Here is a 15,990-nt window from a genome sequence, read left to right as displayed (position 1 = left end):
AGAATGAATAATGTTTGGCAAGAAATAATGGAAGAAATCCTTGGGGAGAAACACTAGAAAAAAATTAACAAGTTGGGGTTTGAAATCGGAAAGTGGGAAAAGGAGACCCAGTTCTGAGGGCTCATATTAGAAATTATTTGGGGGCACCACAAATTGTATACAATGGGGATGGAAATAAGAGGTATTCAAATTTATAAAGTCAATTCCATGAGAGAACCCTCTTGGTTAAAAGGTTGTTGCCAATCACAGTCATAATTACACATATAGTTACTAGGTTGCCTCACAAAGGAGAAAAATGACCCAAGATTGATGACCCACGCAAGTGTGTGGATTGAAAATTTCAGTTGACCATTGCTAAGAGTTCAAAGGGCTTGATTGTAGATTGTGTGAATGAAAAACATGTCAAGTGGTCATGCATCATTGTTTTGTTGTGCCTCACTTCGTCACGTTGGGTGTTTACATCAAATTGTTTGTGTTGGAAACGATTGGCTAGATTGCAGGATGAGGAAGAATTTGTGATTGGTGTTAAGAATTTGGTTGAAATTATTTAGACCAACTGCAAAGAGTGTCAAAATTTGAGGAGAACCATCAAATTCTCCTCATTGTTGATATGGCTAGCTATGAGCCAAGTTAGCCAAGTTAGCCTAGTCAAAAAGACATCTTTCACTAAAACACAAGTGTTGAAAATGTTTAACTACTAGTGCTTCACAAATGGGTTGGCAGGAACGATTGATTCATTATCAAATGATAAGATGTTCAAGGAATTGGTGACAAATTTAAAGAGCGTCTCACATAAATGGATGGTTTCACATAGAACTTGTCGAGCATTGCTTGATCTAGCCCACATTTAGTTATGCATGAACACAACCAAGCTTTGGTATGCTGACAACACAATTTCTCCTCCCAAGGAAGTCTCATACCAGCCTACCTTTGAGCATATTTTTGTTGAACTTGAACGACAACCAAACACAATCTTTCCAATTACGGATGAGGAATTGGAAGTGGAACAAGAGATCGAATTATACATAGTTCCATTTGTATTCGACCAAGAAGCACCAGTGGGATCACTACATAAATGACCATTGACCAAAAAGAGAAAAACACTTGAGCATGACGAGACAACATGACCTTGACCTTGCATCAATTGGCAAGGGATCCGAAAAAATGTGACAATCTAGTTGGTCGACTCAAATTTACAAATACAAGAGGAGAATATATAAATAAGTGAAAAGAACAAGCAAATGGAGAATACCAAACAAATGCAAGAGGAGAACAAATGACTAAAATTTGTCCAAACAATAGTAATTTTGCGGATAGAGTATTCAAAATTTAAAGAAATAAGGAAATCATTAGATACAACTATGGAGCAAGCCACTACAATGAGCACTATCTTGTGCAACTGGCCATCGTAGTTTGCATCAACTTGAAGTCTATTGAAAGTACAACAAGTTCTATTGAATGATTTGAAACCAAAGAACCACTCAACCACTGACTTTAGAGTATACACAGAATTGGCAACAAAAATCGACGAAGGAAAAATAAGCGAGATAAAACTAATTCAAGGGAAGTGATAATGGTTTCGGGAGGGAAGGAAAGCACATCTGGAAGTTGGGAAAATTGTCGAATACCTAAACCAAATAATCCAACAAGTGCAACATTAATATAATCCTGACTTGGTAGAGGTATAGGACACCTCACTCACATAAAACTTGGATTACCTTTCCAAGATAAAGTCACTTGGGGGTGCAAGCACAATGCTTAATTAATGTTGGATTACTTTTCCAAGATAAAGTCACTTGAGTTTTCCACGATAAAATCACTTGGGTGCAAGCACAATGCTCAATTAATGAGTGGAATACATTTGAATATCAACTACAATGACTGGCACCCCATATCCATCAAACATCTTTTAGTTAATTGCAAGATCAACCACGGCAACAGACTATCTCAAGTTCTCCTCCACAACCAAGATTATGTTGGTTTTGGAGTCATTAATACTCAAACAAGAAAGAAAGACAGAATTACAGGAAAATGAAATCTCACACATTAACACAAGAAATTTATGTGGTAAAACCTTGACATTGTGTCAAGGAAAGCTCCATGGGGCATGGAATTGGAAGTCTTATTGATCAAGAATGTTTCTCCTTGTTACAAGCCTCTTGGAGAATCACCAATTAATATGGGCTCCTCTATTACATAACTTCTTTTCGTTACAAAAACTTACTGAATGGTAAAAAATATATTTAACCACAATTACATTATTTACATAATTGTTGTCATTTTTTCAAAAAACTCCACCTTGACAACAATTTTCCTAATCCCTTGCCCATTCCCATTCATCATCTCTTCTTCAAGCCAAGAGAAGGAAAACACCATCACAACTTCTCTACTGAAATTGGCTTCGTGAATATGTTGGCACGATTCTCTTGTGTATTAACTTTCTTAAGAGCTACTTTACCGCCATCGATCACATGTCTTACAAAATGGTGCCTTGCATCAATGTGCTTAGTCTTGTTGTGATAAGTTGGATTTGTAGCCAAATGAATAACACTTTGATTGTCACAGAAAACATTCACTTTCTCTTGAGTCCTTCCAATCTCATCAAGCAGACCTTTCAACCAGATTTCCTCTTTATAGGCATCTGAAGCAGCTATATACTCTGTTTCGGTAGTGGAAAAAGTAATAGTTTCTTGAAGCTTTGACATCCAGCTAATTGCTCCACCTGCAAGAGTAAAGACATATCGTGTAGTAGATTTCCTCTTTTCCAAATCAACTGCATAAAACAATGTAAACTTTGAAACGGGAACTGATACTATTACCCGTTTCGTAGAGATAGCAAAAAAGTGCCCTGATTTTGAAAAGGGGTGATGTAGAACGCACATGTTTTTTTTAGAGCATAGTTTTTGGCACTTTAATTTTTTTTTATGTACATTACATTTTAGAATGGTAGTGATTTTCATGCTGATTTAAAAAAGTGAGTATTCTGCATCACACCCTTTTTTAAAAAGACCTGTTTTTTGGCTTTAAATTTTTTAATGTATAAAATGTAAATAATTATTTTGTAAATTTGATAATTTTTGAAGTGGTCATTTTCTTCACATTTTTTTTTTTAATTTTAATTTTTTTTTAGTGAGGTTTTTATTGTTTTGCATTTTTAAATTAGACGGTCGATATTTAGAATTTTCGATATTTTACATATTTATACATCCTTAATTAATTTTTCAATCCACATGAAATAATTGTTTCTAAAAAACAATATTTTTTCACAATGGACATAAAAATAACCATTTTTAACATAAATATAACTAAAAAACTACACGTTTTGATCATTTTTACTAGAATTGACATGTCAAAATCACAATTTTTATACAATAATTTTAACTAAAAATAGTTAAAAAATAGCTTTTTTTATGAATTTCATGTCAAAAAATAATAATAATCACTTTTTTTTCTTCAAAAAATAATGATTAACTTAAAAATCAATGCGAAAATCACATATTACAAATATTGAACGTATAACAACCCTAATTGAGTGTTTATTCTTCTCATAAAATGTCAAATTCAAAACATTGCAAGGCTTAATTTACAAGCATAACTTAAATTTAATCAACAATGTCTCGTAATCCAAACTCTTCGTCCTCTAGAGTTTCATCATTGTCTTCTTCCACAATATTTTCTGTTTCCTTTTGCTCATTTTCCTCTTCTAATGGGTCTTTGATGTCTACGAATCTCCCAATGTATGTCTTTCCAAACATTCCATGTAATTGTGGTTGGGGTTCCTTTGCCTTTTTTGCCACATGTGATTCAATAAAGTCCCCTTTCTTCAACCTAATTTCTTGCATTGCATCTGGAAGAAATTGAAGAGCATTAATTCTTTGTTGAATGAAATTGCACTGTACTGGATCTTTTTCAATTGCAATGCAATTCCTTCCTTTTTGAAGGCAACATGCTAGTGTTGTACCTAATTATCAAGCACAAAAAAAATAATGAACTAAATTAGTACAATGACATATTAATTAAAAAAATAACATATTGAAATTCAATTCCATATAATAAAACTTACCTGAGCCAGAAAATAAATCCAGAACCCAATCTCCTTCATTTGAACAAATGTCTATAAAATAGTTAATCAATAATTGTGGTTTTTTATAAATGTTAACTATCTCTCATTTTGCTTCTTTGTCTTCATATGTTAGTTTTCTCACAACCGCATCATAAGTCAGTATTTGGCTATGACTCTTTCCGTCTACCCGATTAAAAATCATAGATATATGGCTATCATCTTTTGCCCAACTATCAATATGAATGAACTCACAATCATTTATAAATTGTTGATCTTCATTGTTAAGAAGATTTGACTTTTCCCTGTAACATGAAATAGTAAAAGTTCAATTAACTTGTACATAAATAAATTTTTCAACATTAATCAAATATACATTTTAAACGTCTTACCATGTAAGTTGCATCCTTGAATTTGTTTTCCCCTTGAAGCTTGACAATATCATTGCCAATTGTGTGTTTGAATGAAATGTTACAAATCTCCATAATGGTGATGACGTGACTTCTACAGATCCCGCAACCACTTTACTTAGAGGTTGATAAGTATAAGGGTCACTATCATAGTCAATGTTTGGAATATTGAAACCATGGGGAATATCTACAATGACTAGGGCATAATCCCTTTTAAGTATGAGTTTAGCAATGTCTTCACAGTCACCTTGTATTACTTGATATTGAATAGTGTCTAGCCCATTCCAAATGAAATGATTAAGAGTTGGATCAAGTTGAACATTCTTAATACGTTTCTTCCTCAGTCTTTCGATCTTTATTTTTTCAATAAAGGTTTTGAAACTATCTGGCGCTCCATTATCATCCTTCCTCATCTTTTATAAAATAAACAAATATATGTGTAAGTTATAAATTAAAAATAGTACCCGGGTGAATAAAAATGAATGCATAAATCAAGATGCCTTTTTAAAAGCAAGATAAAAAGCTTTTAATGTTGATGTAGAACTTGAATATGGATAGTTGCGTACAACATCATCCCAATTATCTTCATTCAACAATCTAACCATTTGTTCTTGAATTTTCATATAAACTTTGTGACTGCATAGATAAATTAACAAAAAGTTAATATAATGATATGTATAACAAATACTACCAAGAACAACATGTTTTATTTAAAATATAATTATAATCTAGAAATAAATAAAAATATTTCAACAAACTTACTTTTGAAATTATTCAGACATTTTCTCCAATGATAATTCCCCTGACCTTACACGAGATAATATTGTTTTGACAATTTTTTCATCTTTCACTCCTTGCATCGCCTCCAAGGTGTGATAGTCATATCGTCTGGAAGCTACTTCATTTCAGGAGCTAATTTACTGTTGCCACATATCAATGGCTTAGACTTTTTGACCTTCTGGTTTTTAATGGCAATGTCTTCCCACATGCTAAAAATCTCATCAATCAACCTCCAATTGGAAAATGTTATCAACACCTCTGAATAAATCACTATTTTTGTTGCCTTTTCCACCTTTTGAAATGGTTTTCTCTTCAATTTGATATCCTATTTCCATACAACATTCCTTTTGGAAATCTATAGTAACATTTATCTTATCCCCACCACATTTTTCTTCAAATTCACAATGAAAAAATCTAACCCTTTGGATGAAAGTCATAGACATCCTATATTCATTATCTGAATTATGATCCCATGCCACTAACTTTGCTTCAGTATCTGATAAACCAGCGTAAATGATACATTTCATTGTTTCAAAACGTGGGTTATTAGGATATTCCTCCATTAATTTTCTTTGAGCTTCTACAGAATGGTTCCCTCCAAGAACATAATAATTGTATTCAAAACATTTTGACTTATCAAATGCTTCTTTGTTGGGAACTAGAAGTGGATCAACAAGAAGCACATAACTAACCACATGAGCATATGGATTGTACCTCATCAATGTCTTCAATTTGTGAAGATGCAGATGATGTGGCTTTCTAACTTGATATTGACATTGTCCTTCACTTTCTTTATAGGTTTGTCTGACATTAAGTTGAAATGTGCGAACACCATCAATTAAGTTTCTCTTTGTCAAATTCTCTCGAATGAAATTTTGTTTTGTTTTGATAATGCCATCCTCTAAATCAGCTCCTGGTGTAATGATTTCTCTGCTTTCTTTTGAAGTTTCACTAGGTTCTTGACTGCTGGTAATGACTGCTTCAAAATCTTCAACTTTACTTTTCTTGGTCATAACATTCCCAACAGATTTATTCTTGGGCGTTGTTACTTTTGGTTTTTTATGGCTCTTCTTAGTTCCAATGTCATCTTCAGTAATGGCAACATATGCTTCATTGTCAATTTCAACTTCATCGTTCTAAAAAGTAACTTGTTTACCCTTGCTAGATTTATCCACCAGAGGCCTTTTTTTTTTTCTGATTCTTTAGATGTAGTTTTGTAGCATTATCAATTACTACATTTTGCTTATTTTCCATATCTTCTTCTGACACTGCGTAAAAACTACTGACAACTTTCATGATATCATGCTTTATGAAATGAATGCCTCCCAACCTAATTGAACAACTTTCAACAAAATTCTGCCAAACAAAATATCATATGTCAATAAAAAACAAAGTTAAAAAACATACGAGACACTTTCAAGAACGCAAAATACAAATATAAATAACAATACTTACGATGTTTTGTGTCATTTCATTTACGATTTGTTTACACAACTTTGTAGATACCTCTCTCGTGTCATACAATGAATATGATAATCGGTATTTAATCCTTTCAAGTGACTTGGGAGCTTTTGTAAGTATGTAAACAACTTCAGTGTCCGGTACCGAACACATATCTATGACTCTTCCCATCACCTCAAAAATTCCAGTATCATTCGGTATATCAATATATAGATATATATTCACATTTGTGCTTTCTCTTTCTTTCGCATACCGGATTTTTGATGGAAATTTCTCCTCTTTCGAATTCTTCCAGTCTGAAATCATCTTCTTATCACTTGAGGCACTTGAAAGATTTGTAGTCATGAGCTCAGGTGGAGTTTGTTCACCAATGTTTCTTGAAGATGCACCTTTAAGAGTCTTTGGTCCAGAAAGATTCATTGAAATTTTCTTTGATGCCATTTTCCTGAAAAATAAAAACACATAAATCAGTAAATAATAAAAACATATTAATTTAAATTAACAACGAAAATATATCGCCCACGGGGCTTTGGATTGACGGTGAATGGGTGCACTGTTAAGGCACTCCTTGCGATAGGTCACCAGTTCAAATCCCCCGTGGGTGCTTAGGTAGTATTATATAGAAAAAAAAACAACGAAAATATATCATAAATTTTTTATTTGTATGATCAACAATCACCCCACCCACCGCCCCTCACATTCTAAAAGCGCATGCATTAACATTCTAGTGTAAAAAAAGTAAATCACGAATAAAACATTCCAAAATTAACTCTATATATACATATATTATATGAAATGTCTATTTTTTTAATAAGTACAAAAAAAAAAAATGTAATGGCGCTCCATCGCCCCCACTGGCACTCTACACCATCCACTAGCCTCGGACGCCCCCACCGTCGTTCCCCCTCATCCACAAGCGCCCTCCCCCTCTCCGCCCAACCCCCCGGGCGCTTGCCACACTCCACTCCACCCACGAGCGCCCTCCTCCTCTCCGCCCAACACCCTGGGCGCTTGCCACACTCCACTCCACCCACCCACGGGCGGCCCCCCTCCAGGGCACGCACCCTCTCGCCCCGAGCGGGCGCCCCCACCGACCCGCTCCGCCCCAACCCACCCAACCCCCTCTCCACCCCATCCCCCGTCCAGGCGCCCCCACCCACCAACCCCCCCGGGCGGGCGCCCTCCCACCCGCCTGGGCGCCCTACCACCCCCTGCACCCCAACCCTCCCAACCCCCGCCCGGGCGCCCCCTCCCAACCTCCCCCAGGCGGGCGCCCTGCCACCCCCTGCGCCCCAACCCTCCGAGCCCCCGCCCGGCACCCTCACCCACCCCCCCCCTAGGCATGCCCTCCCACCACCTGTGCCCCAACCCTCCCACCCCCTACCCGGGCACTCTCACCCACCCCTCGCCCCCGCCCAGGTGCGCCCTTCCACTCCCTCGCGGCCCAACCCCCCGGGCCGCCATCCCCCCTCCCTCCCCGGCGCCCGTTCCCACCTCCCCCCAAGCACCCCACCCCACCTCCCCCCGCCCCACCCTCCCTCCCACGGGCGCGCCCCACCCCAACCACCCTCCCACGGGCGCGCCTCGCCCACCCTCCCTCGGCCCCGCCGTCCGCGCCCCTGCCGCCTGTCGGGCGAGGGCGAGGGCGCGAGCAGCCTGGGTGGTGCTGCCGAGGTCGACGCCACCCGAGCCGCCTATGGCCCCGCCCAGGGGCCGAGGTAGGGTGGGCGTGGTGGGGCCGAGGGAGGGAGGTGGGCGCGGCCGGGGGAAGGAGGGTGTGGCGGGGGCGGCCCGGGCAGGGGGTAGGGAGGGTGGGACGGGGGGCACCAGGGCGGGAGGTGGGGTGGGATGGGGCGCGGCGCGGCGCGGCGCCCGGGTGGGAGGTGAAGTGGGGAGGGGCACGCCCGGGCGGGGGGAGGTTGGGGCGGGAGGCGCCCGGGGGTGAGGTGGGGTGGGGAGGGGCGCGCCCGGGCGGGGGGAGGTTGGGGCGGGAGGCGCCCGGGGGTGAGGTGGGGTGGGGAGGGGCGCGCCCGGGCGGGGGGAGGTTGGGGCGTGGGCGCCCGGGCGGGGGGAGGGGGGCCGGGTGGGGCACAGCAGGGGCCCCGGGTGGGGCGCGGCGTGGGGGCCCGAGGGGGAGGGGAGGTCGGGTGGGGCACGGCGTGGCGCGTCCGGAGGGGGGGGAGGTGTGGTGTGGAGGGGCAGGGGGCGCCCAGGCGAGAGGGGGAGGGGGGGGAGGGAGGGTGGGCCACGCCCAGGGGTGGGGGACGTGGGGTGTCGCTGGGCGCCCGGGAGGGTGGAGGTGGGTGTCGGGGGTTGTGGTGAGGCGGTCCGGGGGGCGGGATGGGTAGGGCGCCGGTGGGGTTGAGGGAGGGGTGAGGGCGCCTAGTGGGGCGCGGGGAGGTGAGAGAGGGGCGCGAGGGAGGGAGCGGGCCAGGGAGGGTGAGGGCTCTGGGGATTGATGGTAAGGGATGAGGGTGGCATTGAGGGGGTTAAGGGGGCAGGGCGCGGGGTGTGGGTGAAGGGAGTGAAGGTGTCGGGAGAGGGGTTGGAGGTAGGGGGCGAGTCAGGTTGTGGCGCCCACCCTGGCAGCTCACCCGCCCGCCGTGGGGATTGGGTGATTCTGAGAATCGCCCAACCTCACGACAGGCGGGCGAGTTGCTGGGCCTCCCCCACACCCCCTACCACTCCCCCATGCCCTCACACCCCACCCGCTCACCCGCCCTCCCGCCCACCCTGTGACACCACGGCGGTCCATCCACGGGTATTAAGCGATTGAGTTTGATCGGGCCCACCATGCTCATGATAGATGTAATTGTTATTTTGGCTCAGGAAAATTACTAAAAAAAAAAAAAAAAAAACTTTTTCATTAAACTAATTTAATATAAAAAAATTTAACTTACCTTTCAATTACGAGAATTCTTCGTTGAATATGTTGTTGATAGCGATGTAGCTACTCCACAAATTCACGAGTCTTTCAACAATTTTCAAAAAGTCTGGAAGTGATGTCAGTAATAGTGATAATGAAATTTTAATATATATAAGTGAAATTATGGAGATGTTTTACTGTACAGTTAATGTGGGATAATTTGTTTTAAAATATTGTAAAACGAATATTATAGATTTGTTTTACAACGGGTTGAATGTGGGATAATTTGTTTTAAAATATTATAAAGCGAATATTGTAGAATTGTTTTACAACAGGTTGAATGTGGGGTAATTTGTTTTAGAATATATTATAAAATTAAAAAAAAAAAAATTAAAAAAAAAAAAATAAAAATCAATTGTTTAGTAAATATTATATACTTTAACTATTAAAATAATTAATGTAGCAGTCGTAGTTTACAATTTTAATTTTAATGATTTATTTCATAAAAAAAATTAGTTTACATTTTTCAATAAATTGTAGAACAAAATAATGAAGGTAAATAAATTTAACAGACTTTTTGGAGGGAAATATTTTCGCGAAACTTTTTGGAGGGAAAATTTCATTCTTTAAGCTATATAATATCTTTAGGAGACTCTCCATTTGTATCATTCAACATCTTCTATTTGAAAGGGATGGATTGTTCTGATAGTGAAGTTTCGATTTATACACCATCAACATCTTCATCGCGTAACAACTCTATTCATATTGATGAATATAGGGGGAATTCTCCCACTATGAATAGAAAGTCAATTCTTCCACTTAGTACTGATTCTAAGGACTGTGAGAGCAGCACTGATGAAAGAGGGGATGGAGAATTTCAAATAAATAAAGAGTCACAGATTCCACTTAGTCCTACTTCTAAGGACCATGAAAGTCGCAGTGATGAAGAGCATGATGGTGAAGTTCAAAAGAACAGAGTGTCACGATGTCCACTTAGTCCTAATTTTGAAGACTATGACAGCAGCAGTTTTGAAGAGCATGATGGTGAAGTTCAAAAGAATGGAGTGTCACGGTGTCCACTTAGTCCTAATTCTGAGGACTATGAAAGCAGCAGTTTTGAAGAGCATGATGGTGAAGTTCAAAAGAATGGAGCGTCACGGTGTCCACTTAGTCCTAATTCTGAGGACTATAAGAGCAACAGTTTTGAAGAGCATGATGGAAAATTTCAAAAGAATGGAGTGTCACAGTGTCCATTTAGTCCTAATTCTAAGGACTATGAGAGCAGCAGTGATGAAGAGCGTGATAACGAATTTCAAAAGAATGGAGTGTCAAAGTGTCCACTTAGTCCTAATTCTAAGGACTATGAGAGCAGTAGTGATGAAAAGCATGATGTTGAATTTCAAAAGTATGGAGTGTCACAGTGTCCAGTTAGTCCTAATTCTAAGGACTATGAGAGCAGCAGTGATGAAGAGTGGGATGATGAATTTCAAAAGATTGGAGTGCCACGGTGTCCACTTAGTCCTAATTCTGCAGACTATGAGAGCAATAGTTATGAAGAGTGTGATGATGAATTTCAAAAGAATGGAGTGTCACTGTGTCCTCTTAGTCCTAATTCTAAGGACTATGAGAGTAGCAGTGATGAAGCACAGGATGATGCACTTAGTCCTAATTCTAATGAGTATAAAGGTAGGAGTGACAAAGGACGGGATGTAGCATCTTCAATAAGTAAACAATCACATTTTCGACGTAGTCCTAATTCTATGGACTATGAGAGTAGCACTGACAATGCACATGAGGAATAATAACCATTAAACATTGAGTCAGATTTTCCATTTAGTGCAAATTCTAAGGACTACGACAGTAGCACTGAAGAAGCGGAAGATGAAGAATATCCTCCAAGTCAATATTTGAAAAGTAGAGCTGATCATAGTGTGGATAACATTCCTCTTAATGATGATGAAAATCCTTATACAAATGATGATCCAATGATGGAGATGTTGCCAAGAAATATTGTATCGAGGAGTAGGAGCAGACCTTTTCGTATCAATGCAAGTTGTTCTAGTTATACAAGGGGTAGAGCAGAATATCTGACGAGAAGAAGTTCTATCAGTGCTCTCATTTCAAGTGAATGTTGCCAAAAAGATTTCTTGAAACATATGGATTTCAAATTTGCATTAGAAAGTAGGAAGAGATATTTGTCAATGAATAAAAGCATGCAAAATTCATATTTAGTTGGGTGCATGCAATCTACATTGTCAGGTTATGATTATCATATTGGGACTTTATTTATCTATAGAAAAGGTTTCAAAATGTTTCATTCGATTGGGAATTTTCGTCTCTCGAGAATTCAAGAAAATTTGGAAAAGGATCCCACATTTTATTCAGAAGTACGTCATAAAAGACAGTTTGGGCCATTATCAAATACTAAAATTTCATGGATGAAAGATTTATTTTCAAAGCATGGAGAGTGTATGCCAAATAGAGAGACAATACATATTCCAGATAATTTTTCAAGACGAGAAATCTACAACTTATACAAAGAATATGCAGAAGGTGCTGAGGGACATGGCCAGTTTATTACATATCAATATTTTGTGAAGGTGTGGAAGAAAGAATTCAACAATGTCGGTATTCCTAAGAAGACAAGGACGGGGATTTGCAGTACATGTGCTTCTCTTAAATCAAAAAGGGATAAATGTGAATGCTCAGAAAGAGGTAAGCGTTCATAACTTTAACTTTTAAAATTGTATAGTCATCAACTATGAAAACATATTTCTTAATGAATTTCTTTTATGTTGTGTAGATTTAATTGTCAAAGAACTTCAAGAGCATCGCGAACAACAAACAAACGAAAGGAAGAAGTTGTACAAGCATCGAAAGAAGTGTTATGATAATCCGAATAAATATTTGGGTTTGATAATTGATGGTATGGACCAGAAGAAAACACTTTTACCACATTTTGTTCATACACCCAAAAATTTACAGGAGGAAAATTTTATTCAGTTTCACTTGGTCGATTGTATGGTCTTCAATGGGAAAATTTTGCCAAGGGTGTACTTCACAGCTCCAAATATTCATAATGATGAAAATCTGACCATAACCATAATTCATGATGTGATTTCTCATTGGTCTGGTAATCTTCCTGAAGTTTTGTATCTACAATTGGACAACACTTGCCATGAAAACAAAAATCAGGTTGTTTTTGGATATCTAAACATGCTTGTTGAATTGAGAAATTTTCAAAAGGTAAAGGTTGGTTTCCTTCTTGTTGGGCACACTCATGACCATATTGATCAGATGTTCAGTCATTTTTCAGTCACATTGAGGAGGAAGGAAGTTGGGAGCTTGCCATCACTAATTGAATGTATTAAGAAATCATACATGCCAGAGCCTACTTTTGATGTGTTGGAAGAAACTATTGACATGCGAAGGTTTATTCTAGGATCATATGGTGAGGGGAAATGCATTGAACAACTTAATGACATTAGCTTCCAACATCAATTTCATATCAAAAAAATTGATGGGAAAACACTAATATGGGGCAAGAAGTATTCAACTACTACAGAATGGGCACCGTCATCAAGTTTGCAATTTTTGAAGTTCATTCCAGATCATCCAATATTTGCATCAAAAATATTGTTATAACAATCAGTTGGTGAAGTTCAGAAAGCACGCAGACAGAACAGAGATATAAATTATTCTGATTGCCTAGAAGAAATTAAAAAATGTATTAGATATACATATGAGTACTTTGAAATTGTTGATTCAGTTTGGTGGGAGTCATTTTTCAATAATCAAAGTGATATCATTTCAACAACAACAAATGAAGATATACCTTTGAAAAATCCATTTATTTGGCCACAAAATGTGTCGAATGAACATGAGGAAGTAAACATTGTTGAACAGCAACAATCTCAAGTATTATTAATTCTTTACAGGAAGCGGAAAGAGAGATGTATATTGGTTCCAGAAGATCTCGTGCACAACGTGAAGTCATGGAATACCTTTATAGGGGTTCAGTACATGATATTAAGGAGGGTTGCATGATTGCAATGCTAGCAGATGGAGATCCCAATGGCTATCCATTTTGGGTTGCTAAAGTTATAAAGGTCTTTACAGAAAATGAGGATGTTACAAGTGTTGAAGTGCAATGGTATGCCACAAATACACACCCATTCAATGGTGTGTATAAGCCAGAGATGGTAGTTGACAAAATAAATGGCGGAAAAAGAAAAAGAAAGGGTACAAATATAAATTGCCGCCGCACAGACATATTAAAATTGGAGGATGTTGACGTACTTGTTTATGACTTCAATTTAACAAAGAGAGGAACTCTTCGCTTCAAGATGATAGAGATTTTGAAAAGGTTGTTACCAGAAGGAACAATGTTGACATGGGAGTCAGCTGAAACCAATCGTAGATCTAGAAGAATTTTGAAACCTGAAATGTTGGGCATGCATGTGGACTCAGATGGGGCACTAGTTGATGAAAGAGAAGAATATGGAACATCTTCGTCAGCATCCAGTCACTCATCTGAAGATATGAACTCTGATGGTGTGAAAGAAAATATGAGTGATTTTGAATAATTGTTTAAGACAGTTTATATAACTGATGTATGCATCATATCTTCAAATAAAATTAATGTTTTCCATATGGTGTTAAATGAGAAGTTATGAGGCATTTTTATGTTGTTGGATTATATGTCTTAATTACGATAAATTTTATTGTTTAAAATATCTACAATGCAATATTAAATTAGAGATATAATGTATGTTTTATTCAATATACAAATAATGACTTTTGAATTCATTTAGTGATGTAATTTGTTCATAATGTCATGGTTTTTTAATTTTATAGTTGAAAAAATTTCAATTTTTTTTGTATCTAGCAGGTTATGGTTGAAAACATGTTAAATTTATATTTAGGAAAGAAAAATGATATTCTACCAAAAACATTAATGTGCTTTTTTCCTCATAAACAACTTTGTTTGACACATAAAAATTTGGTTTTATTAGCATTTTTTAAAAATTTTGAAAATTGACCCTAAAAAAAAAATCATTGTTCCAGCATCATCACTTTCATTTTAAAACTATATTTTGCACGAAAATTTCATAGTAAATTTCGTAGTCACTGCCATTTTTAAAACATGTTCAAAATTGACGCCAAAAAATAAAAACATCGTTCCAGTATACACACTTTTTGTTTTTAGCACTGTTTTTGATGTTTTTTTGGGGTTTTTTGGCCAGAGTTCCCGTTTTGAGTTTATAGTTCCCGTTTCAAAGTTTACATTGTTATAATCAGCATCCACATATCTGTAGATTGAAACTTCACTACCATTAAATATTATGCAATGGTCACTTGTGCCTCTCAAATACCGAAGCACCCATTTCACTGCTCACCAATGTTCTTCTCCTGGATTTTCCATGAACCTGCTGACAACGCCAACTGCATGTGAAATGTCCGGTCTTGTAGATACCATCACATAGGTTAAGTTTTCTGCCGCATTTTCATATGGTACATGAGACATACACTTCTTTTCTTCATCAATTCTAGGACTCAAAACCCAATAAAGCTTAAAATGGGAAGCTAATGGAACATTAACAGGTTTCACATTGTGCATACCAAACATTTCAAGTACTTTCTCCACATACTTCTATTGTGATAACCAAAGCTTTCCATTTTTTTTGTCTCTTTGTATCTCCATGCCCAAGATATGTTTTGCTGCTCCAAGATCCTTCATATCAAATGTCCTAGAGAGCTAAGCCTTTAACCTATTGATCTCTTCCATGCTTTTGCTCGCAATAAGCATATCATCAACATACAAGACCAAGATAATAAATATGCCATTGAAACTTTTAAAGTACACACAATGATCATACTCACTTCTAGTAAAGTTCTGGCTCACCATGAAGGAGTCAAACTTCTTGTACCATTGCCTGGGAGACTGCCTCAAGCCATACAATGATTTCCTGAGCTTGCAAACTAATCTTCTGTTGCGACCTTGTACAAAATCTTCTGGTTGTTCCATATAAATCTCTTCATCCAAATCTCCATGAAGAAAAGTTGTTTTAACATCTAATTGTTCTAACTCAAGATCAAGTAATGCAGTTAGTGCTAACATAATACGAATAGAAACAAGTTTTATGATTGGTGAAAAAATCTCATGAAAGTCAATACCTTCAACTTGAGAATACCATTTTTCTACCAGCCTTGCCTTATACCTTTTGATACTTCCATCAACATTTCACTTCAATTTGAAGACCCATTTGCATCCGAAAACACTTCTCCCTTCAGGAAGTTCTACAAGATCCCAGGTTTTGTTCTTGGCTAAGGAATCCATTTCTTCATCCATAGCCCTTTTCCACTTTTCGCTATCTGCATCATCCACTGCTTCTTGATAACAAGAAGGTTCC

The 15,990-nt window shown here is 38.5% G+C and overlaps 1 protein-coding gene across 1 annotated transcript in view; it reads right to left on the bottom strand.

The window, feature by feature from the left end:
• Window positions 1-3,547: 3,547 nt before the first annotated feature.
• The window catches only part of LOC149151888 (uncharacterized), a 64,750-nt gene continuing 52,307 nt past the window's right edge, over window positions 3,548-15,990 (bottom strand). Inside the window, exon 2 of the mRNA XM_089441721.1 lies at window positions 3,548-3,961. Within this exon, the coding sequence (XP_089297847.1) occupies window positions 3,603-3,961 (359 nt within the window). The 3' untranslated portion in view covers window positions 3,548-3,602. The remainder of the gene's footprint in view (window positions 3,962-15,990) is intronic.

This window comes from Pinus tabuliformis, chromosome 9 (genome assembly GCF_031772625.1).
Source record: "Pinus tabuliformis cultivar Carrire ecotype Pingquan chromosome 9, CPIR1, whole genome shotgun sequence".
NCBI classification, from domain to species: Eukaryota; Viridiplantae; Streptophyta; class Pinopsida; order Pinales; family Pinaceae; genus Pinus; species Pinus tabuliformis.
Note: the sequence above shows the minus strand (reverse complement) of the source record. Positions and strands in the feature narration are given on the sequence as shown.